Source organism: Perca fluviatilis, chromosome 15 (assembly GCF_010015445.1).
Source record: "Perca fluviatilis chromosome 15, GENO_Pfluv_1.0, whole genome shotgun sequence".
Taxonomy (NCBI): domain Eukaryota; kingdom Metazoa; phylum Chordata; class Actinopteri; order Perciformes; family Percidae; genus Perca; species Perca fluviatilis.
Genome location: NC_053126.1, coordinates 26,652,738 through 26,677,947, shown reverse-complemented (window position 1 = coordinate 26,677,947; position 25,210 = coordinate 26,652,738). Strand labels below are relative to the sequence as shown.

Sequence of the window (25,210 nt, the reverse complement as noted above, 5' to 3'; positions counted from 1 at the left end):
TAGCCATTATATGTTAAAATGGCTTGCCATATAGTCTCGCATTGTCAGACCTACCGCCACAGCACTGCGAAGGAGGGTCTGACTAGTCCACACAACATTCCGGGATGGGAGAAAAACCTGCTCTGGTTTATTGGCATTTCTTTAAACCAATCACAATCGTCTTGGGCGGCTCTAAGTGCCGGACGGAGACGCTGCAAAATAGCCTTGGGAAGTAACTTTTTTTGATGGAACACATGTACGTTCAAAGATTGTTTTAGTCATGCAACAGAAAACTCAGATTGGACAGATACTCTAGCTAGCTGTCTGGATTTCCCCTGCAGAGATCTGAGGAGCAGTTAACCATAGTCCTCAGAAATCCACCAGAGTTAAAAAATACAACGCAAAAAAAGTGGAAGGTAACAGAGATCGTGGATTTAGAATAACATGTTTGTAACACAAGTACGTTTCAGGTCTAACTCCTCTATCCCATAAGTGGGTCAAAAAGCATTGAAGACCATCTGCTAACAGTCATATTATCTTACTTTATAGCTAACAAACATTAATGTACAGTAGTTGGGGATATATTGAAGAAAATAAGTAGCTTTGTAGCTTAGCTTTGTTTATCTTAACTTAAAAACAGATTCTTACAAAGTAAGTAAGTAGTTTATTTATTTAATGATAGGAGTATCTTTAATAGAGCAGTGTATTGATTCATAGATGTCATACTGTTTAATTTGACATTTGTATGTACAGTGCCATTTAAAGCCTTCTATTAATTAGCTATCTATATAATGTATGTGGTGTTGACATGGTTGCTAAATATACAGCTGAAATGATCACAAAGACACTTGATTTCAGTTTTTCTCATGACTATCATCAGGAGATGATGAGGGCTTTGGTACTTGGGAGACACTACAAGTAGCCTATGGACAGCAAAAATGAACAGCTGCTTGACCCAATGGAAGCTAAATGTATATCTTTCACTCAGATTGTGCTAGATTCTGCCAACAAGAGGATTGATAGCCTTGCAAGAGATGTCCAAGATCTAAAGACAAGTCTGTAATTCTCACAAAAGGTACACAAAAGTACTCGCAAAGAAAAAGCTCAATTCCTCAAAAAGGGAACTGCAAAATATTGTTTCATCTCACAAACAAACCCTTCCTACCAGAGCCAGTACTGATATCAAATTAACAAACATTCACAATAAAACAAAATCCAATTATATAGTTTAAAAAGAACTAACATAAAAACTGTAAGTAAAGCAATTCCACTGAAGTGTAGAACGGTAACAGTATAGACCTTTTTTCACGGCAGACATGTTGACATGTCATAACAGGAAAAGCACAGGTGTATTCAAAACCATTAATGATGGCTGCATTCCACTGTGCAGCTGGTCATTCCACTGTCGGTCTGTGCAGCTGGGGCGCTGTCTGTGGTGCTGAAGCAGAGAACGACGTGATATTTACCAAAATAAAAGATGTTTTATAAACTCACAGGGCGAAAATAGCATGAGATGACAAGTCGTCTAGTAGAAATGTTACAAATAAATACATTTGTAACACACATGGTTGAGTTATAACATTCAAGTCAGTTCAGATGTATTGACATAGTCACATGTACAGTCTCAGTGGGCTCTACACATTCATGGTCAATCAAAAAACGAGAGCTGCAGTCAAAATGCGTGTAAACGTCACGTGCCAATGTGCATCATTAACCATCGACATTTTAGGCTCAGTACTGTTACAGTGAGCCACAGGTCTACTGTCTCCACAGTGTTTTTGCACGGCAGGACATCAGGGAGAGACGAGTGATCCTCCTTAACCGCACGCGAGCTAATCGGAGCGCTTCCGCTTGATTCAGCCTATCAGCGCGAGGAGCGCTGCAGCTTATACACCCATCTGCTGTCGAGCCTTTTCCGTTCACCGTCCCCGCTGTCCTATGAATCATTGACCGAGCTGCATCCTTCGATCTACCGCAACCGTGAAGATGGCGGCCCGGGTAAGATATAAGACTATATACCGTGTATATACATATATATAGGGTATGTTTTATTAAGACATTAACACATTTTGTAATGTCCTCGTGTTTCTGTGTGGAAAATAAGGGGAAACATAGCTTAACATGTCGTGCTGGCGTCGTTACCCGTCAAATTGTAAGCCCCTTTTGGAACCTTTTTAGCGTTTGAATGTCACCGCCAGAGCAGAATATGGTGTTTATTCCGCATGGTGTCGCAGCCCCATAACCCTGACGCGTGCCAGGGGGAATCATTTCAGCCAGAATTGCAGTATTAACTCCAGTGTCAGACCCCACACACACACACACACACACACACACACACACACACACACGCTGCTAACCGTTGCCTTCTCTGGGAATTCTTCTGTATTAATCCTGGGCTTTGCTTGCCCTTGAGCCGACGCGGCTGCGTAAAAAAGAAAAACGGCCACTGACAATATTTTACGAGCTACGCATGTTAAATAACAGAGTGGCCGTTTTGTGTGAGTGCTCACAGCAGCTCGGCACATCGTGTACAACTAGCATGGCAGCATGAATTTGATGGTATTGGTCAAAAGAGTGAGGTACAGCGTTGCTGCTTAGCTTGAGTCTGAAATCCGCTAGGTGTTTGCGCTGGTAAGCTGCTGTTTGCGGTTGTGGAGCAGCAGAGCAGTGCGCAGCTGACTGCTGGCTTGTGTGCTTATCTCTTTCAATGGTTGAGCAGAACCAACCTGTCGACGTACAGGGAGGATGATGTCAGGTAACCAGTGTCAACCTGCCCTGTTGTCTATCACCACTCTCATCACAAGTCACTATACTATCGAGGGACGCAGGAGTGGTTCTGTTGAACAGGCAGGGTAGAGCTGCGGCTTAAAAAAAGTAGCACCCACTGATTAGAAATGCAGCTAAAATGTAATGACTAAGGGTAGGGCAAGCCAACCATTGCATTTGCTGCATCATGGCATTTATAGTCCTGGTGGACGCAGGTTTGCTGTCAGGGATGTAATCATGCGATACTCAACTCATGATTCGATGTGATTTCAGGATTTTTAAGTTTAAGATGCAATTTCCTCACGATTTCTTTTCACAGAATGAGCTGCAGACAAATTACTGAAACTTACTCCTTTATTTATATAAACTGTGCAAATAACAGAAGTGTTTTATCCTTTGGGAACCTGTGTTCCAGAAAGAATCATTTTATTCTTAAAATGTGATGTGGCTTTAAATCCAGGGCTGGGCATTTTGGTCCATCTCTTGTGTATCTCAGAGTGAGTCATGATGCAAGTTGCTAGTAGCTGTAGCATTAGCATTACACAGCAATATTGTCTCATTGTGCTCATACATGCTTTACTTCAAAGAGAGTGAACAAAAATTATGTACGAGGGTGTACCTTTGTGCTGGTAGATTCAGTATATTCCAGCAGGGGGATCATGCAGAGCCGAAAAGACAATTCTGCCACTTTTTATGTGGATGTCCAGTCAGAGTTGATGATAAATGTAGTCGATGAAAGTAATTTATTCCTCAGTGCGCGAGGTATTGACAGAGAAAGCTGCAGTTTGCAACTGCAAAATCTGTTGTTCTTCCTGCATTTAGTGACATAGTTGAAGGCAAGGATGAACTACAGGCTGTTCAGCTTGGATTTAGCGCGGGTAGCCAGATGCTATGGAACTCCCTTGTTCTCTTTGCTTATATTGCAAACTAGCAACATTTACAACAGCAAAAATGGCATCCCAAAATATGGCCGAGAGGGTAGGTAATGAGTAAGCAGTTTTGTCACCTAGCACTATTGTAATCTGCTTTGTTGAGTGAATTTAAGTTTGGCTTTTATTTGTGAATTGTCAAGTGAAAGTAGTGAAGCTGTAATGTGCTGTTGTTGACAGCGTGGGAAATAATAAAGAGCTCTTACGGTCTTGGTTCACACTGATGGTTTGGACTACTAAGCCTCATGTTTTTATGTTGTTTTTACAACTTGGCTACACTATGTTTTGGCTGGTTTGCAGTAGCTTGCGTGCAATGCATCCTGGTACATGTAGGCGCTGCCGGCACAGCGCCGAAAGAAAGTGAACTAAGCTTTCTCAGTCAATTAAGCACGCACTGATGAATGTATTGCTTCAATTGACTACATTTATCATCAACACTGTTTGGACATCCACATAAAAGTTTTCATGCATTGGTTTCACCCCTTCACTGTAAACTAGAAATAGACTCATGCAGAAGTGACACCGGTGTTGTACTCATAGAAATAAAATGGATAGAAAGACTCAATCAGAATCATCACAGTAGAATGTTCAGAGCATTGGCCGTTTTGATGTGTACTGTTGCCATGCAACAGTGTAACTTAACGTATTAACTTCCGCATAAACCGACTTGCGGCAAGTCGCGGTGGTGAGGTTTTGCAGTAACGGCCAAACGAGAAGTGGAGTAGCACAGAGCCAGCCGCTAAATGAGTCAAATTTAACAAATTAATGCTTCATCCACACACTCTTCTCACGGCGTAGGAAAGCCCATTTCTATCACCAGATGAGTGACAACTTTGTTTGGCTTGTTTTCTGTGATGTGATTTCTCTGTGGTGAGATGGTGGAGTCAGCAGTAGCTAACACGGTAACTTGGTTACAGAAAAATCAGTGGCATTGGTCGGAAGGCTGACCCACTGCCACTGGGTCTGACGGTCCCTCCTCCTATCCCCCGCCGCTCCTGAGAGCATTTTACCTGAGCTGCTTCGGCCCCACTTTTCTCCCAGCAAGCAACAGCACACTTTAAAGGTCCCATGGCATGAAAATGTCACTTTATGAGGTTTTTTTAACATTAATATGCATTGCCCCAGCCTGCCTATGGTCCCCCAGTGGCTAGACATGGCGATAGGTGTAAACCGAGCCCTGGGTGTCCTGCTCTGCCTTTGAGAAAATGAAAGATGGGCCGATCTGGAATCTTGCTCCTTATGAGGTCATAAGGAGCAAGGTTACCTCCCACTAACAATAATCACCACATTGTTTTGCACTAGTCAAATGACCAGAATTGTTCTTTCTATCTGTTCTATTGGTTGTAGTACTCTAGATCGGTCTCAAGACCACTTTTTGAAGGTCTTGTCTCGGAATCCACTCCATTTTTCCTTGGTCTTGTGTCATCTCAGATAAAGAGGATTCAGTCAGTTCCCTGTGCATCATCTGATTTATGTGTTTCCATCATTACTGTGATTGGATGTAAAACTTCTTGCTTCAAATGCAACCAATAACTTGACTCAATAGTTTAATATTTTGCTGCTGTTAACGGCTGCCATCTCTCCCCGCCCCTGCTTCACGCACACTCCCAAGAAAGTAAAGGTGGGAGGTCAGACTAATCTTCAGTAATGTAATTTGGCTACCTAAATCTTAGGTGCATGGTAAAACATAACAAAGGAGTGTTGAATCAAGATGGTCAAGTTGATTTAAGCTCCGTAGTGTTTTTCTTTGCTCATAGAAAACAAATCCAAATTCCCACACATACAATTCACCTCTGCAATGCCTTTTTGATTTTACATTCACACACATATGGCAATAAAAGAGGTAAATGAAGATCCCTCTTCATTTGTTTTCTGTGTGTGTGTGTGTGTGTGTGTGTGTGTGTGTGTGTGTGTGTGTGTGTGTGTGTGTGTGTGTGTGTGTGTGTGTGTGTGTGTGTGTGTGTGTGTGTGTCATATGGTGTGGGACTCCAACCCCTGAAAGTCTTGGTCTTGTCCCAGTCTTGATACACTCTGGTCTTTGTCAGGACTTAGTCTCAGTAAAGTGGGCTTGGCTACAACACAAAGTAACACTCAGGAGTTAATATGTGCCATTAGGGTGGGGGCTTTTATCCAAAGAGCTTTGAGCTGCTTGTGCATAGATTTTATCTGAGTTGTCTCCGTAGAAATATGACTGCAGAAGAAACACATACTCTGTCAGGGAAGCTTTTTACCAATAGCTCTAATACTGCAATACTGCTCCTTCTACTGTAAGAAAAAACAAGTCGAAATATGTATGAAGCGCCATTTTTTTTACTGCGGAGCCCAAACAGGTTACAACGGCAGCATTTTGTTTAACAGCCTCACCACTGGCTGATTTGTGGAGGAGGCACAACACCCGAGGGAGCTCGGTCAATACTGCATTAAAGGACAGCGTGCATGTGTGGCCGGTTTGGCCCAGTTGGTAAAGCAGGCGCACATAGAGGTTTATGCCTCGACGCAGAGGTCCAGGGTTTGAGTCCGACCTGGGATGGTTTCCTGCATGTCTTCCCCCTCTCTTTCTCCCCTTTCTCACCTAGCTGTCTTGTCTGTTAAAGGTGGAAAAGCCCCAAAAAATAATCAGTAAAAATAAAAAAATGGGCCGCATGCATGTGGAGTGTGTTACTTCTTATTATAATGAATTAATAGGGCTGCACAATATATTGTTTTTTATCGTCGTCACAATATTAACTGTCATTCTTTTTAGTGCTGCCTTTTATATCCAATTCAATGTTTAATTTGTTCAATAAAATAACGTTGTAAATGATGTCCCTTCATTTGTTTCAATTCAACAAGCAATTTGTTTTTTTTGGCCTTCATTTTGACAAGACAGCTGAAGACATGAAAGGGGAGAGACAGGGGGAACGACACGCAGCAAAGGGCCGCAGGTCGGCGTCGAACCCTCGGCCTCTGCCTTAAACCTCTATATATGGGCGAGCCCTCTACCAACTGAGGTAGCCGGCCACCCACTTTGTTGTATTTTAGCAGAATACTGAAAGCAGCAGAAATGCAGAACTAGACTTTTATATCTGTTTATTTATCGCAAGTAATGTCATTACCGCAATATTCAACAACTTCATCGCATATTTCCCTCATATGGTGCAGCTCTATTAATTAGTATAAAAAACTCAATGCTGCCACGCTCATATTAAAAGAGAGCCTTGTGAAAGATCATCTCAAGGAGTACACGATGTATACGTTGAGACATTAAATAGTACAGTACTGTATTTCCCCTCTGAGGTGGTACATGTGCCACATACCTTTAAAAAACTATTAACTAAAATACGTGACAGCCCTGAGACTAGCCATGGGCTGGTTACCGGTTTCAAGGTATACCGCGGTTTGAAAAAGTCACGGTTTCAAAACCACTACAATTTTCCGTCACACCGTTCCTGCGGTAGCGGTTTAGAAATCCCTCTCCCTGCCAGTGTGTTTAACAATAAAATACATAATTGCTCTCATTTTTTTCACGCAGACATTTCAAAATAATATATTTTATAGCTGTAATTGCAATACCATGAAACCGTGATATTTTTGCTGAAGGTTATCATACCGCCATAATCTCATACCGGCCCATGCCCAGCTGAGACACATACAGAGGATATCTAGATGACACCAACACATGTCGTACAAGCTCTATCATTTAAATTTCAATTGATGTTTTGAAATTTCTGCTGTCAATATAATAGCTGATTTTAGTGCCGTGAGAGAAAATCCCCACCTATCCTATTAGAGCTGCAAAAATGAATCGATTAGTTGTCGACTATTAAACGGCAAATATTTTGTTAGGCGAGTAATCAGTTGCGTCAATAAGAATTCTCTGATTGCAGCTTGTTAAATGTGAATATTTTCTAGCTTCTCTCCTCTGTGACAGTAAACCGAATGTCTTTGAGTTGTGGACAATACAAGACATTTGAGTGAACTGTATGTAATGAATGTTAGTTTAATCCCAATAAAACCTCACCCTCAATATTACACAACAACTATGAAGCAGAATCACATTTAAAACCTGCTAAATAACTTTGATTAGCAGAAAGGTGCCTGAGGAATCGACTGTTGTACTGTAGCTGGCTAATTAAACTAACATTAGTTCTGTGAGTGAACTGAAAACTGTGTTTCCAGCTGAAAGGAAAAATAAGGCGCGAGAGAGGCGATGCGACGGTACATTCCTCCTCTTGGTCAACCAGCATGAGTCAAAGTGTCCACTGACGTGATGTTCCCGTCCCCAGGCTGCTGACACACACACACACACACACACACACGCACATACCCTTACCCTTCACCCACTCTTGCCCTGCAGACCATGTAGTGTTTCTGGGCATACTGCAGCCTGTCAGAGGGAGTCAGGGCGAAACAAACAGCTCCACAGACTGACACCATGATGTCCTCAGCATCAGTTTCAAAAGATGGCTATGGGCTATGGAAAAATGAAGGATTTATGGGTTAATATGATGAGGGTTGACAAATCTCTATCATCTCACTGTTTAATATGCAATATTTGACCAACGGTGTTGGGAGAAAAACTGTTAAATTAAATTAGCTCTCCCAATCCTCCTTTCCAAAGCAGGTGATATGGCCTTTCAACAGGCTGCCTGGTTGTCAAATATATTCATGAATATTTCACGGGTTTTTTGTAATTATACTGCCGGGAAGGCTCTCAGTGAGAAAAGAAGAAGATGTGGGTAGCGTGCGTGTTGACAAGCCTCTGGCATTGACTTCCTGTATCTGACTATGTGCTGATTTCCCTGTAGAGCGGGGAGGCAAAAAGAGAATCCATCACTGAGTATTAGTCACGATTGAATATAGATCTTTAGGCTTAACTTTCACTTTGCAAAGTCTGCATATAGCATGATTCCTATCAAGTTCCGTCTTCCCCTCGAGGTTATAAAAGCTGAAATGTGCCCAAACTCTCGCCTCCAATGACGATGGAGCAGGTTGAATAATTCTTTCTGGGAGGTTTGCCATTGTTTGCTTCGACTGAACTACTTCTGCTGCACTCGTTCTTCTTTTGATTGTAACAAATGTGAATTTGACGCAGCGCCATCTGTGGGAATGGCGAGCTAAACTCATTTCAGGACAATTGTATATACGCCATTACAAAACAAAACAAAAAATATGAATTGATATTCAGAATATGACAATATTCAGAATTTGATACAGGTCATGTAAACAGCATATTCCGGTTGGATATTCTGAATAAGGCTTTTTTCCGAATATAGCATTTTCCGATTAAGACATGTGGGATATTCTAGTATTATTTGGGTTTTAGAGGCATTCTTTGGACACGTATACAGCGCATTCGGAATATGCATCTCAATCAGGGGTTTTACTGCAGTTTATGGCCTCTTGCCTGTTTACAGCTTATCAACCAGCCAACTGCAAGGCTGCAGACTCGATAAGAAGGAGAAACACAGCTACTTTTAAACATTATCAAAGACTTGGATATCAACAGGTTTTTGGATATGCGCACACATCGCTACGCCGACCTTTTCAAGAAGCTGGTTGAAGGAATGAAAGAGGGACGCTGTGTTCACACGGTCCAACAAGTCCACCACTCACTTTCATTAGCCATGTAAACGGCTTAGTCGGAATCTCGTCTTTTTCGGAATGAGGGCAAAAACCGGAATATTATGTGCATGTAAACGTAGTCACTGATGCCAATGATGCTGATCTCAGGCTGCTCTGTTTCCAGCTTGTCACTGACTGTCCACCAGTGTGGGAAGATGCAGAGATACAGTGTACACTCAGCTTCTTGCTTGTCATTGTGCTTCGGATCAAAAACAGTGTTTACAATGAACTGATTTTGCTTTTAGATGATGAATCATACCAGTTGTTTCAGTTTCTCCACTCTGACAGATGCATTGTGTGAACCAGTTAAAAATCAATAGCAATGCAATTTTTAAACGGCCTTGGGCGTAATCTATTTTTGATTTCACTTGTTTGAATTCAGACGTCACATTCTTAGTTTATTTATTTGAAGAGATTGTTTTCTATTTTTTTTTGTGATTTTGGTGTGGGTTTTGTTTTACAAATCTAATTATTCATTTATTTGATTTCTTTTTATATCAAATGAAATCCAATTTCAGTGGCACTTTTCATAAGAGGACACATCTCTTGTTTTACACAGTTTATATGAATAAAGGAATATTTTTCACTCATTTGTCTGCAGCTCACTCTGTTAAAAAAAAATCCTGAGAAAACCGTATCGTGAACTCAAAATGCTCGTGAGTTGAGTGCATCGTTACATCCCTACTGACAGATGGTTTCTAGAATTTAAATTGAAATTCCATTCATGGCTGTCAACATTAATTTAGTTTTCCAACAGTGCTGCGTAGGTGCCGGTTGGGCTTCAAGGACAAACCTGATCGATCAGATAGTTTCAAAATCAACACACAGAGCCTGGATGCTTTTGACCCTTCAGTCAGAGAAGGAGAAAAAGAAAAGAAAGAAAGACGCCTACTTGTGTGATAGACCAAGTGAGGGGGCTGCAAAATATGGCAGCTCTTCCGTCGTGTGTCTCTCTCGTTGCTCCTCTCTTTAATGAAGTGAGCAGTTGGTTTCTCTCGTAATCTCCCTGTAGTTCAGTCATCTTTTGCTCTACATCAAGAGATGGTTATTTGTTTCTCTCCTGTGTGTGTTTTTCTTCCCACACCCAATTTCGGAGGAAGTGGACTACATCGTTGAGGTGGGAGGCTGTTAACTGCCTCTGTGCCATTCTGCACTGACAAAGTCATTCCTCTCTATAAAGAAAAGCTTTCCACTTTTTTTTTTTTTTTTTACAATCCCAATCAATCGACTCACACCATCCTGGCCCTGCAACCTGTTTTACCTACAGCAGCACCGACATTTTCTCTGCACCTCAATCTCAATCAGTCGTACTCTCCCTTTGTAGTGCTAACCCTAACCCTCTTTTTTTCTCTTTTCCTTTTTTGCCTTTCACACAGCAAAACATGTAGACAAATAGGTGTATAGATCATAAACATACAGCACTGCTAAAAAAAATATCTCAAATGTACCAGCTTGCTAAATGAACACAAAAAAATATGTAACAGTACAGGCTGTTCTCATGAACCAGTCGTGCATATAGCTACGAAAAGTAAAGCATGTAATTCGTATGTATTCCATGTAATTTATGCTGTATGCACCACATTGACTGCCGCTGTCTAAGAACGCTGTGGACCGCGTAGGGAGGAGGTCGGGGTGGATGGGTGGGTCACAGTCCGGCGCTGTCGATGGTGTTTTAAGTCCCCCACCGTCAACTTCAAGGCACATAACCCTAACCCTAGTGCCTTCCATGCAGCGCTGCCTGGAAGACGACATTGGGGGATTAAAACACCAAAAACATTCCGGCGCCGATGGAAGTTCCACCGGATGTCCCTCACCTTACGCTTTCTTTGTGTTTACGTTAAACTCCGGTCGCATCGACGAGCAGCAACCGGAACCTCTGAGCTACCAAGCGTCCATAATTTCATAAGATATACGAATGGGTGTGCATACATTGTCGTAGGATAACATGAGAACCGAGAATGAGAATGCGTTGCAAACAGTAGCAGGCTCTTTTTGTGAGTGTGTGTGTGTGTGTGTGTGTGTGTGTGTGTGTGTGTGTGTGTGTGTGTGAGAATATGTATGGGCTTGATCCACCTTAATGAAAACCACATACATTCTGTACATACATTCTGTTTGTTGTGCATAACTTGTACCTGCATGTTTAGTATGCGGTTTGGTGTATAGGAATGTTTGTATGTGTGTGTATGTGTGTGTGTGTGTGTGTGTGTGTGTGTGTGTGTGTGTGTGAGAGGTAGAGTAATGATTAATCCCCGGCTGTCTCGACACTGGGCCTTCCTTCGAGCTCTGAGCTTCAGCTATATTTAGAGAGTGAATGTGCTGCGGGGCAGCCAACACAACACACCAGCAAATCCACGGATGCACGCTCAACTACACACTGTGTTTCCGGCAGTGTCTGTGTGAGCCTGTGCGTGCATTCACTGCAGACAGAAGCAACCTTCAGAGTGGCTGTTGGTGTGTTTGCTCTGTCAGTCGGATGTTGCACAGCTAGGCTGAGGGGATGCAGCTTACTAATTAACTAACACATGATATCTCCTTTGTTTAATTTGTACTTAAACGTGAAGCTAAACTTGTAATCCATAATTACAAAAAAAAACTGCAACTTTATGTTTGTACAAATTTAACAAATGAGATAATCAAATGAGATATAACATATTAATGAGTAACATGTAGATCTTCGGACAGAACCAGTCTATAACTTTCCTCCTGTTTCCAGGACAGCCCATTATTCCGAAACCCCTATAGTCCTAAAAGCTTCCCATTGGACAGCTTGTTATCCCGAAAAGAAAAGACCATGCTCCGAAGTTTCGTTGACTTTTATGCTTCTCACTCATCTCTAACGACCTCACCAGCTGACTATGGGCATTCACTCTTTTAGTTAAACCAACTAGATTTTGCCACAATTACTGTGAGCCAATCATATCATTGCTGTCAAACCTTTAAAACGTTCTCCTCTCTGCTGCTGCCAGTTGCCATTTTAGTGTGAAATGGATGCAACCCTCCTCCAGCCCGTTCACCTCCAGTTCTCATCACATCCAGTGGCCAGGGTTCCTTCCATCAACAGAAGTCCTGCTCCACATCACATCCATCTAGATCCTCAGGCATTTGCCTTTATTCCTTCACCACCACCAGTGTCTAGATGGGGTCTAATCACCAAACACTCCTCACATTTCTAATCTCACCGTTTATACATTTATTTCACTCTTAAATGATGTCTCTTCTGACTGAAATATGGCTGCATAATGGTCCATGTAATATAAATAGCATTACCTTGCGGTGCCCTGGTAGCTCACCTGGTTGAGTGTGCGCCCCATGTACAAAGGATTAGTGCTTACCGCAGAGGCTGTGGGTTCAATTCCAACCCGTGGCTTTTTGCTGCAGGTCATTTCCCTTCTCTCTCCCACTCTCCGGTTTTGGCTGTCCTATCCAATAAAGGCCAAAAAATAATCATAAAAAAATAAAAATAACAATGCCCACTTTACTACATAGCAATTTTGCTGTCGTGTCATGTGTCCTTTTTATGCTTTGCAATGCATATAATGGCATAAAAATATTTGATTATTTTTAAATCAAATGAACTTGATGATGAAGAGCCAATAAATAACACACTTAGTTATAACAAATTGAATCTGTCAGGGAAGCACCATCACAGCACTGTGTGTCCTGAAACCTTCTTGATTTAATACTGTCTTCAACGGAAGACTGCCAAGAAATTACTTAGTGTGATTTATTTAAATGGGAAAGTGAGCTGGCTGGCTCTTATAGGCAGCGTAGCAAATCCACAATGTGCAGATATTGAACGCGTGTCTGTGCCAAGCAGGAACTAGTCAAGGGCTTCAAAGTTGATTTTGGTTGTTTAATGTATTGACATTTGGCTTTTTATGAGCTGTATCAGACATGCACTGGTGAATATCATATCAACAGTTGTAGGCTTTTGAAGCCCTGTTTGTGCTTGATGTATAGTTTATTGCATTAATGCCATGCATAACTCAAAGTTGAGAAAGCACACAGCACTGATACAATTAATAGCTGGGCTTGGCTGTTATTTCATTCCCTTGGATGGAAAAGTCAAACTACAATGGTTTGAAATTGAATTGCAGTGAAGTTAATGCAACTATTTTTTTTTTTATTGATTTTTCTGAAATTCTTTTGCAAGATCACAAAGCCAAACTAGAGGCTGAGAGGCTTTAGCGTAAGTGATATATATTGAAATATAAGTCTATGTGTGCCCATTTATCCCTATATTATACCATGGTCTGGGTGAATACTCGATTCTGATTGGCTGCAGGGTGTCCATAAAAAAAAGTGATGTAGGACATCTAGCTACTAAAGGAGTTTCGGTGAAACTGTTCTAAAATGAGTAAGCTAGCTACATTAAACAAAATGGAAATGTATTCTGTTATTTCCTACTCGTCCTCTGAGCAACACAACGTAGTGCTAACACACAAGCTGCAAAAAGTAAGTTATACTGCCCCTCTAAACTGATTTTGTTTCACAGCGAATAACGTTATGTCACATCCCGTTTGCCGTTCAGGTCACTACTTCAGGCTGCGGCCGACGGTAACGTTAAACTTCACGGATGAAATTGTTCGTAAAAGTCGTTATATTGTTTTAGGAGCAATGACATGGCTGGATAGCTAGCTTGTCTTGTTGTCCAACATACTGTCGGATTATTTTTACTGATTGCCAACCGTACACAATGTTATTGACTTTGCATCTTGCTAGCATAGCGTTAGCTCTCTGGCTCGGAGCCGAGCTGAAGGGTTCTACGAGCTGAGCGGACTAACTAATATCTGCCGTTGCTAAGGGCGGCAAGTCATATCTAAGGTCCTTCCTATTTCCTGGAGGAGTGAACAACGTTTGCATTGCATGATTGTTCAAGGTATTAGTCAAAACCGTCAGGTGTAACCAGTGAAACAGAGTTATTGTTTGTAAAAACTTTAGATTTCGATTGTAAAACTAATTAAAATATAAACTAATGTTTTAAAAATATGTTATTTGGCAAGTGACCATGGTATAAGCGGGTTAATGCCCGACGAGGTGTCCATTGTCAGGTATTAATGGACGACGGCGAGGCGTGACATTTTTTTTCCCACTATGGCCACGCCAAGACTCGCCCTTCAATAGCATTCACAGACTACTATTGGCCAGGCGTCCATGCGTACATGTACAGGTCCTATCCCCTGACCAATCCCCTAACCATAACCTTAGTGCACCCTTTATAATACCTGTCTCTTTAGCTGCTTAATACTCCACTGTGTTTTTGAAATAGCGTTGATGAGAACGTTGAGACAGGCTGTAAAGCTTAAACAATCGGTTTAACATTTATTTTTGCTGGTGATAATGATGTTTGCTGAAATGGACGCAATCACTGATAGGATAGGGGCGACCAAAATAATTTCACAGAAAGGAAATTGGAGACATTAACAAGATTGTAGAAAAAAAGTAGCTTCTCTAAAGTGCACATTACTAAGTAAATATAGAGCAGTTGCTACAAAAGAGCAGCTTTGAAATAAATAAAAGAAACAGCTGAGTCAGCAGCAACTCAAAGTAACTCCTTGGACAACAGATGTTCTAATGCATTCCAGACAAAACAGAGACAGTGGCCGAAGCTGTGTTTTCTCTAACGAGATCAAACAAAGAACCTGTTGAAGCATTTTATTATCTCTACTGCCAAGCCGCAGTCAGAGCACACTTTCTGAAGTGGAAAGAGCCTATTGTAAATATTTTAATACTGGAAGAAAGGAGGGAAGATGGAAGGAAGTAAGGAAAACGGTAGTAGGCATACGCATAAATACGTAGTAGAAAACGTGACGGTTTCCCTACACTATTTGTATCACGCATGTGTTGAAACTAGGGCTGAAACGACTCCTCGAATAACTCGAATAATTCGATTACAAAAAATCCTTCGTTAAATCAATGTAATTAAGGTTGTACGGCTCACTGTGTTTCCGCACGGAGGATTATTACTAGCGCACAGTTTGACGACGGCCCAGATTACAAATGAAGGAAGGCGAAAATAGCGAGGGTCTAAGAGAAGAGACAGGCGAGAGAAAACGACAGACAGTTTGGGATCATTTTAAGCTGCAAACATGCTGCTACATCACCTCTGTAACAAACATCCAGTGTACTCATCCATTGCACGGAGCGAACCCGACACAAGGTAGCTAACGTCTGCTTCTCTCGTCTACCGCGCTGTTTTACACAACTAGCCTACAGCATGCTACTCTGCTAATAGCCATGTTTTACACAACTAGCCTACAGCATGCTACTCTGCTAATAGCCATGTTTTACACAACTAGCCTACAGCATGCTATTCTGCTAATAGCCATGTTTTACACAACTAGCCTACAGCATGCTATTCTGCTAATAGCCATGTTTTACACAACTAGGCTACAGCATGCTACTCTGCTAATAGCCATGTTTTACACAACTAGCCTACAGCATGCTATTCTGCTAATAGCCATGTTTTACACAACTAGCCTACAGCATGCTACTCTGCTAATAGCCATGTTTTACACAACTAGCCTACAGCATGCTATTCTGCTAATAGCCATGTTTTACACAACTAGGCTACAGCATGCTACTCTGCTAATAGCCATGTTTTACACAACTAGCCTACAGCATGCTACTCTGCTAATAGCAATGTTTTACACAACTATGCTACTCTGCTAATAGCGATGTTTTACACAACTAGCCTACAGCATGCTACTCTGCTAATAGCGATGTTTTACCAACAAGCTAAAACGAAAGCTGTCAGTTTGTAGTCTAACTGTTTATTAGTTTGCTACTAATCTTTGGAAACTTAGCTGCTGCCGGAGACAAACCGGCTCCTCCCCCCAGCATGGCTACTTAATATGCATGTGAATGACGTCATCATGCCGGTGATTTCTGCATTCTTTATTCTTTCTCCTCTCTGTGTATTAGGCTTCTGAAAATGTGTCCCCCAGAACAGTGTAGTTGAATAGCCCTGCTGTAAGCTTTGTACCATCACATTTACCCTCTGGTCAGTGAACAGCTCTTTTGCATATCCAGTGCAAAGAGCCAGAGGCAAGAAGAGGAAGGGGGCGAAAAATATTAACATTTGGGCCACCAAAAATGTACTTGGAATTTGGCAATAACATTTTTTGCTTTTTCTAAAAAAGGAAACCAGTCTTTTGTATATATACAAGAGACAGGTTTCCTTTTTTTTACACAGCAATAATAAATATTTACTATTGCTGTTTACTTAGTATTTCTTACTAAGTATTTCTTATCCGATTACTTGATTAATCGATGCAATAATCGGTAGAATATTCGATTACTAAAATAATCGATAGCTGCAGCCCTAGTTGAAACACTTGGCGGCCAGGCGGCACAAGTGGCGGCATATTTTTCTAGTTTACATTTTATGTTGATCATTATGCAGTTCACGGCTGGTCTATTTTATAAAGATATTTAAATTAAATATTGTCATTGATCCAAAACCGCATATCGACATCCGTGTGCTACGTCTTGGCGACATTGTTATTTTTGTGAGCATGTAGTGTGGGGATGTTGTGATGTTTTTAAATGTAGCTTACACTATGCATTACGAGGTGTTTACGTGGTTGCCAATCCAAAATAATAAAGGAGTTTTTACATGTTATATGAACATACACCATTTTGGTTACATGTGGAATGAAGTCTGAGTCTTTCTGCAAACCACTGCAAATCTTCAGTTTCCTCCACACTCCCCTTTGCGATTCAGTGCTACATGTTAGCCGAGCCGGCTATTTAGGTTTAGCACTTTGCTAATCTGAAAATGAATTTGCTGTGCTGTTTCTAATGTTTTAACTTGTTTTTTTGGCTTCTGGTTCAGTGTGGCAGTTGTAACTTGTTTTCATTTGTGTGAGTTTTTCTGTTGCGGTACTTGATGTGATTTGATGCCTGATCAAATTTCCTTCGGGATAATAAAGTAATAGCTAGTAAACTGAATTAATGGTGCAGCTCTTTCTAAGACTTTCCAATTGTTGTTATGGGACCGAATGGATCAAATTCTGATAGTGAAGCGAGTCATTTTGTGGGGGTTGTAACACTTTGTAAAAAATGTATGACTGATTTACAGACATCTCTTTCTCCATGTAAGTTTATGTGAGAAATTATTTTTGGGCCAGAGGGCATTGGGTTACGAGCGGGGAGTTACAATTTCACTTTGGCTGCTTTTTTTATTTTTTTAATTTGCTTTAAAGCCCAGCACACTTCCTGTGGGCCTATGGGAAATGGATAGTCTGGCTCCCTCCAAGGGTACCAGACTATTTCTTGTGCTTGGCAAGAGCCAGTTGCCAGGCAACCAGTGGAGACTCAGGGAAGCTACTGGTCCAGAGATTCTTAGTGAGCTTGAGGTGCTGGCAGGCAGATTTACTTTTAACCTTTGGACAGAGCCAGGCTACCTGTTTCTGTCTTTATGCTAAAGTAAGCTGCCCAGTTACACGCTCTAGCTACATGTTTACTATAGACATGAGACAACTATCTCAACTCTCTTGTAGAAAGCAAATACGTGTTTTTCCCAAAATGTCAAACTATTTCTTTAACATAGAGTATGAGTCATACTATGCTTTTATGAACTATTTTATGAAATATATAAGCTGTGTGATATAATTTCAAGCCAATTACTACTATGTATTAACAATGCAAGGATGCAAAGAGTTACTATATACTAAAATAATACTGAAATTAGGCCTGGGCGAAAAATCGATTAAATGAATTAATTCGAATTTTTTGTTGCGGGCGATTTAAAAAATAAGTAAATCGAGTTTTTGTGTAATGGCGCATTTTTGGCTCCCCGGAGCTTCCGTAGCGTTAGTTCTCTCGGCTCAACACATCTACTAAATGCTGCTGATACAACCAAGCTGTGACGGAGGTCTGTAGCGGCTTAAACAACTTGCAATCGCCGCTCTGTAGCACGGAGCTCCGCTTCGACGTTTGTTTTTATCGCTACGAAGGAGCTTGCTACAGGTATGCTACATTCAAGAGACCATGGGATGTTAACGTACGTTACTCAGCAACAGGTGAAAATAGGGGCAATGTTGCGCAATAACGTTAAAATGATTTGAAGTTTTAGCGAGGAACGAGAAGTGAATTACCTGTAGGCCTATGTGTGAAAACAGCTTTATCTCACGCATCCATTTTGTTGTTGTTGAATATATAGCTCCCCCCCCCCCCCAAAAAAAAAAAAAAAATAATAATAATTACTGGTAGGGAAAACACTCAAACCAATTTATATTTCCACAAAATTGGCACGAATAAACATAATGGTATACGTGCCCCGTGTGTGTGAATGAGTCAAAACAAAATAAAACTTGTTTTGAACAATTTCTTTGTCATCTGCAGATTGATTTTAAGTAGAGGGAGAAAAAAATCGATTTAAATCTTAAATCGGATTTTTTTTTTTTTTATCGGGGATTTTATTTTTAGGCCATATCGCACAGCCCTAACTGAAATGTGGTTTCCGTTCTTTTCTGCTCCTATAAGGATGCTTTCCTTGAAGGCGCTGCACCTCATGAGTTTAAAGAGCTGTCAGAGGTAGCTCAGAGCTTCCTTGAGGCAAGGGTAGATACAACTCTGCTCAGAAACTGGAGCAGGAAGTTCATGCAGGGCGACTGATGTTAACATGATTACCTGTTAAAAACATGTTTAACTGTATTTTCTTCTGAAACTGTTCTACTACCTTTGATGTATTGTCTGTTTGAGCATGCCGGCTAATGCTAACTGATCCAGTCCTAACAGGTCATACAATACAATGGTAGACAAAACACTAAGTAATAAGTTATAAGGACTAGAACTGGTGTGAATCACTGCCCTCCCCATACCATGAGGAAATCCAATCCCAAATTATAGATTTTTAAATGTTCATCCATGATTGACTGATTCATTAAATTAATGAAATGTCAAAGCAAATTACTATTAGGGCATACTGTATAGCAGAAAAAGGTTCCCATTCCCAGTATGCTCACAGTGACTACATTCCCCCTCTCATCCATTAACAATTAACATTCATCCATCTAAGAGCAAAATCTGCTGATTCCTTGCTCTTGTATCCATGTCTCTTACCACAATAAGACAGTTGGCACTTTGTCTCTAATGTGGGGAAGAGATACAGCCTTATGATAAACATAATACTGTACGCTTGGCATGGCACTCTGCATATGGCTTACATCATCCAACCACTACCAGATCTGGGGTGTAATTTGTAACTGAACAATGTGTAAATTTGGCAATTGGAAAAGAAAGAAAAAAATAAGAAATGTTTTGGTTGAAAAGTGGTTTTGAATTCAAACCAAACAAACCCCAAATCTGGTCTGCATGTACTTGACACCATCTCAGGTGATCTCATTATGTAAGTGTGGCTTGCATGAGTGAATCCATACATGTGAATAAAACATTGAATGCACCCGTCTTTAGCCACCCCAGCGTTGCACCGTAGCCCCAGCTTGCTGCTCTAAGTCCCCCTCTGTCTCAAATACTGTCTTCTGTCCTTCCTCTCTGCTTGCCTACGCTGGCGCCTACAAGGTCGTAATATTTTTCAAGGTATGTATGGATACAAACCTATTAAATTTTTTAAACGAGCTGCCATCTTCCTCGTCATGTGGATTATATTTGCGTGCTAACTGTTTTTGGCTCAATTTCTGGAGATGGTTGTAGGACGTACGTCACTGCTTTCAGGCCCACCCCGCTGCAGGCAACCATACACATAGCAACAACCCTAGCAACACAGTGAGTTGCAATGTTGAGCTGGTGTCATGTGCTGACTGAATGGAATAGCTAACTCATTAGCATCCATTAATCAACTCCCCCGTTGCACCGCAACTCACACAGAACGCTTAGTCTCTGATGCCCAGAACTAAATGGATTTGCTCCATTAGGAGCTCGCCATTTTGATTCAGGTGCCATATGTCTGAGGAATACCCAGTTAGGTAGTTTGGTATTATAGCACATTAGCCGTGTTTTACTAACATCTTAGATACATACATTTTCATATTACATTTGAAATGAAGGTCTATATTTAGGAGAATTGGCAATAATGCCATGGAATGAACAAAGCGGTTGACAAGAAGTAAGTAACCCTTACCATTACTGCCTGTTTGCTTAAAAGAATGGACGTTACAGGCAACACAAGCATCACTGCACATGATGCTAGTTAACATTACATATAACTTACCAGCTAACGTTAGCCTTCCGTTAGCTATTATCTGACTTAAACACGGTTAAAATGCTTAAAGCTAAACGGTCTAAAGTGTGGCTGTATTTTACTTGAAAGGACATCAACACCTGGACGTACAACAGTCTGCAGCTACAGACAGTGTAGCCTAGCTACACTTTTCGAGACACCATGGCCACTGCCATAGTCAGAGATGTAGGAGATACAACACTTGGGGATGGCACTTAATGGTGTATTCAATTGCACCTCGTAAACTCATAGTGCATTCAGCTGCACCTCAAGAACCTCAAACTGTTGTTGTAAAGTACCCCTTTGCCATCTAGTGGTTCTTTAGTTGTTTAACAGTCATTGACTGGTGAAATAAGTTATCACATTATAAAAAAGTTTTTTATATTTCACCATATGGCCTTAGCAATAAACAAGCTGTTCTTTAATGTCGCTGACCTTCTTTTGTTTTTTTTGGTATCAGTTCATGCACCATTTAGGCACCAGCACCCTTTCAAAAGTATAGTTTTAGCATCGGCATCGAAAAAAACAACAAATGATGTCTTTATAAACTTTAGCCAAAAAAAAGTTGTAAAAAAACAATAATAAAGTTTTCTTCTCAAAATAGCTGAATAGTGGTGAGAATGACATATTTAGACTATTGCTAGAACGTCCAGAAAAGGACGTTCAGCTGTCAGCCAGGTAACGTCCTGGCAAGACAATGGCCCAACTTTCCTTTTGGAGCAATTTTTTAACCATAATGGGGCATCTTGATTCAAAATTTTAAAAAATGGCTATTCAATATCTCAGTATTTTCTGGGTTTGGACATGTGTTGAACATCACAGTGTGCCCGTTTGATCACAACCAAATAAATTGTCAATCTAATGTGGTACAAACAAAGACACATGCCTTTGCTTTTTTCATAGAAATAATGTGAGAAGAGGCTCTGCCTGGACCATCATTGGACGTAGAAATGTAACCATTTAGCCATCCACCTCATAACCAAGTTGCAATTTTTGGCGTCGGACAAGGACTATTTGGAACCGGCACACAACAGATGCTTGCTGGGAGTTCATGGAGGCAATTAGGAGAGCCTATTTTGAAACCCTCTTTAAAAATGTACACTCCTTCTCTGAATCATAACTCAGTCAAATCTGAACACACAGACATGATACACATATTTATAGATTACATTTTACTTACAACCTTTAGAGGATATCATTATCTCTGATGCCCATCACAAATTAACGTCCAAAGATTGCTTAGAAATCATAAAAAAGACACTCCTTATAACTCCAGAACTCACGTTTTCCATCAAAGTAATCTAGTGATGCTTAAATATGGTTGCATTGTTGATGTAATGGAGTTGAAAGAAAAAACAATACTCTTTTACATTTGAAGGGAAACCTTTTAAGGACTTTCTGTCAAAAAAAGATATATCTCAACAAACAGTGTATGATTCTAATTAGATCATGAATGCCTAAGAGACATTAAATGTCATTGCTTTGAGTTTTAAATAAACACTGTTATGTGTTGACACTTGCTGTGTGTTTTCTAGGTTACCCAGATGCTTTCTGCTGTTGGGTAACCTACATGGGATGCAGTTTGCAGATAACCATGGCATTCCTGTATTTATATTCCAAGTATTCCATTTTAATTTTGCTCTTACTGCGGTATTTTTTTCTTCCATATTGATTTTGTTTTTTCACTTGCCACTTTGCTGTACCTGCTGAAAGCAATATTTTCCACCTCTATTCCGACATGCTTTTTAAATCATATTTATGATTAAATAATAACAATAATAATAAAATAATAATAATAATAATACATTTATTTATTTAATCATTTAATCGTATTCCACAGAATTGTTTTTCATTCCCCAGTTTATGATATGTTTATCATTATTATTATTATTAATAATATATATTTGCAAATTAATGTTAATGTAATATTTGAACTTGAGCTTTTGTGATAAACAATTAAAGAAATGTATGAATTTCATATTTTTGTCCTAATATTTGCAAGGAACTAATAGGTCCTAATAATTAAGCATTGCTGTCCTGTATGATGGAAAAAGTACATGCACATCTTTGACTCGTACGTACAACTGCCAGTTTAACCAGTTATATCATAGTGATTCAAAACACTGAACTGCCTTATTCTGGCAAGTGTTCCTGTAAGAGTTCCTGAGGACTTTTGCATAAATGGCTGCTAACGCAGTCAAATATGAAACTTCAAAGCTGCAATAAGCAATACTTTTTATATTAACGATGAATCAATTTGCTGTGTTTTGTGTAACATGGGTTGCTCGTAGTTACAAATCCGCAGAGAAGTTGTGTCTTTCAGCTCCTTGTTTTGGTTTTATTGCCCGCAACTTAACTGTTATGGTTCACTCTCACCACTCTCATCAACCGTGTTTCTAGCTACATCGGGCAGCTGTTTTCATCGAAAAAGCTCAGATAAACCCACTTTACACTATCTGCCAGCACCAAGAAGCAACAAACAATCAATAGCAACTAGCTGGGGGACATAGTGAAGCACTAAGCAGCTAAAGAGCTATATATTTCCCTTAGGAGTTGGGGGAGAGTAAAACAGCTTAAAGGAGAGTGAACATTTGACTTACAATAATCAGAATTATATTATTATATCTGCTGAATGTATTTAAATAGGCAAATATATTTTTATTTACGAATCCACGCTGACATTAACAACATCAATGTAAGTGTGCTAGGGTTACCTCAACAGTTAATTTGCACCTCTAGTCCGGAGACAACCAACACTTACCACAACAACAAAAAGGTGATGATTTGTCATTGTTGTGTTTACAGCTTGTTCTGCTGCGCCCAAGTTGCCAAAAAAGAAATGAAAAATCTAAATCATTCACTGCAGCTTTGCCACGTTGTAGTTCTTGCTCATGATACGGTAGGCTATTTAGGCCAAGTGTGAATGTACAGGTGTATTTTGACTTGTCATATTCATTTTAAAGGCTATCTTTAACCTTTAAAGAAAACTTTTGATCAAATGATTATGTATAAGTAGTTATATTATGGGAATTCACATTGCAAAACTCAGTCAAAACAAATTGTACAAGAGGTATAATATATTTTTTATGGCGGTTTTTGTGTTGTATTGGATTTAGGGTTGCATGATATGAGGAAAATATGCAATATGCAATAGCACTGTTGAATATGCTGTCAGTATTCTGCAAAAATACAACAAATGAAAGGAAATCACAAACCCCAAAAACTCTAGGTGAGTCTTGTGATATTTTGCAACCTCTAGCGATATGGCTATTGCGCCAGTTGATATTGCGCTCACAATAAAAAAACTGTGCATATATATATTGTGCAGCCCTAGTTGGATTGTATTTCAGCCCAGCTATATATGATATGATATACAGTATGTTTGATATAGGAACAATGAATGATTGGTCTGGATATATATCCAGTGACGAATGATGAATGATGAAATCATATTACAACAAGGAACTGGACTAAAAACAAGAAAGTGAAATACTTGACATTTAAGTTAAAGGCCCCTTTAAGGCCTCTGACACGCTGGTCTTGCTCTGTTTCACCTCTGTCTGGCCGGACTACAGGGGAGCAGGTGATGTGGGCATGATGCCAGCACTGCAGTGTTTGTTTTTTTAGCACTTTGTCTCTATCAATGTCCTCTCAGTTCCTCTCTATATCTACTGTCTTCTCGTTTCAACAGTTAGTGTACAAAGTATTATATATCCATCCCCCTGTATCTCTTTCTGTCTCCCTTAAACTAAACGTAATACCTTACAATGGGTAGTTCAGTTCGATTTTTGTCTCCTTTTACATGTGATTGATAATTGATGGGAATGTATTAACAGGTGGTTCATACAGTATCTCACATCTAGTTTGCCACTTATAATTTTTGTAATATAACATACAGTATGGCAAAATACATTCCGGTGGCTTTAAAATGAATAGAAAACAGCCTGAACACCTTGTTACCAGTGTTGTTGTCAAATGTAAGATAATTATTTGTCTGTTTGTACTTCTGGCAAAGAATTCTTAGAGATTATTAATGGATTTGGCAGAATTGTGGAGGGGGGGGATTATGCAAAAGATTGGTTGGTATTAGATTTTGCCTGTGATCTGTATCTGGAATTTTGCCCATGAAACAGTTTTTCTTTTCTACCCGTGGCTACTCTCCTAATGAGGAGGCCTGACAAATTCAGCTGCCAAAAAGCATGTCTGTGCTATTTTAATTTTCCCATTAGTCTCGCATTGCCAGACCTTCCTCCACAGCGCTGCGGAGGAGGGTCTGGCTAGTCCGCACAGCATTCCTGGATAGAAGAAAAATGTGCTCTGGTTTATTGGCATTTCTTTAAACTGATCACAATCATCTTGGACGACGCTAGGCACCGGACAGAGCAATGGTGCCTCTGCAAAATAGCCTCGGAAAGGAACTTGTTTTGGTGGAACATGCTCATTGTTTTAGCCGTGCAACAGAAAACTCAGATTTGACAGATATTCTAGCTGGCTGTCTGGATTTACCCTGCAGAGATCTGAGGAGCAGTTAACCATGGTCCTCATAAATCAAACAGAGTTTATAACGCCAACACAAAGAAAGCAGAAGGTGATGAACATCTGGCCGAAAATGAGGGACATCCAGCGGATTTTCTGGCGGCACTGGAGCAATCCCGGACATTTAACGTTATCGTTATAGACTATTTTCCCCTTCTATAATAATAATAATAATAATAAGTTTATTTGATATAGCACCTTTCACAGACAG

At 40.3% G+C, this 25,210-nt stretch overlaps 1 protein-coding gene across 3 annotated transcripts in view; it reads left to right on the top strand.

Moving 5' to 3' along the window:
* Positions 1-1,727: 1,727 nt before the first annotated feature.
* The window catches only part of LOC120574710 (vesicle-fusing ATPase), a 57,493-nt gene continuing 34,010 nt past the window's right edge, over positions 1,728-25,210 (top strand). For 2 of the 3 annotated variants that reach the window (XM_039825089.1, XM_039825088.1), the window contains exons 1-2: positions 1,728-1,977; positions 19,806-19,823. In XM_039825089.1, the coding sequence (XP_039681023.1) occupies positions 1,966-1,977; positions 19,806-19,823 (30 nt within the window). In that variant the 5' untranslated portion in view covers positions 1,728-1,965. The remainder of the gene's footprint in view (positions 1,978-19,805; positions 19,824-25,210) is intronic. The other variant, XM_039825090.1, reaches the window with a different exon arrangement.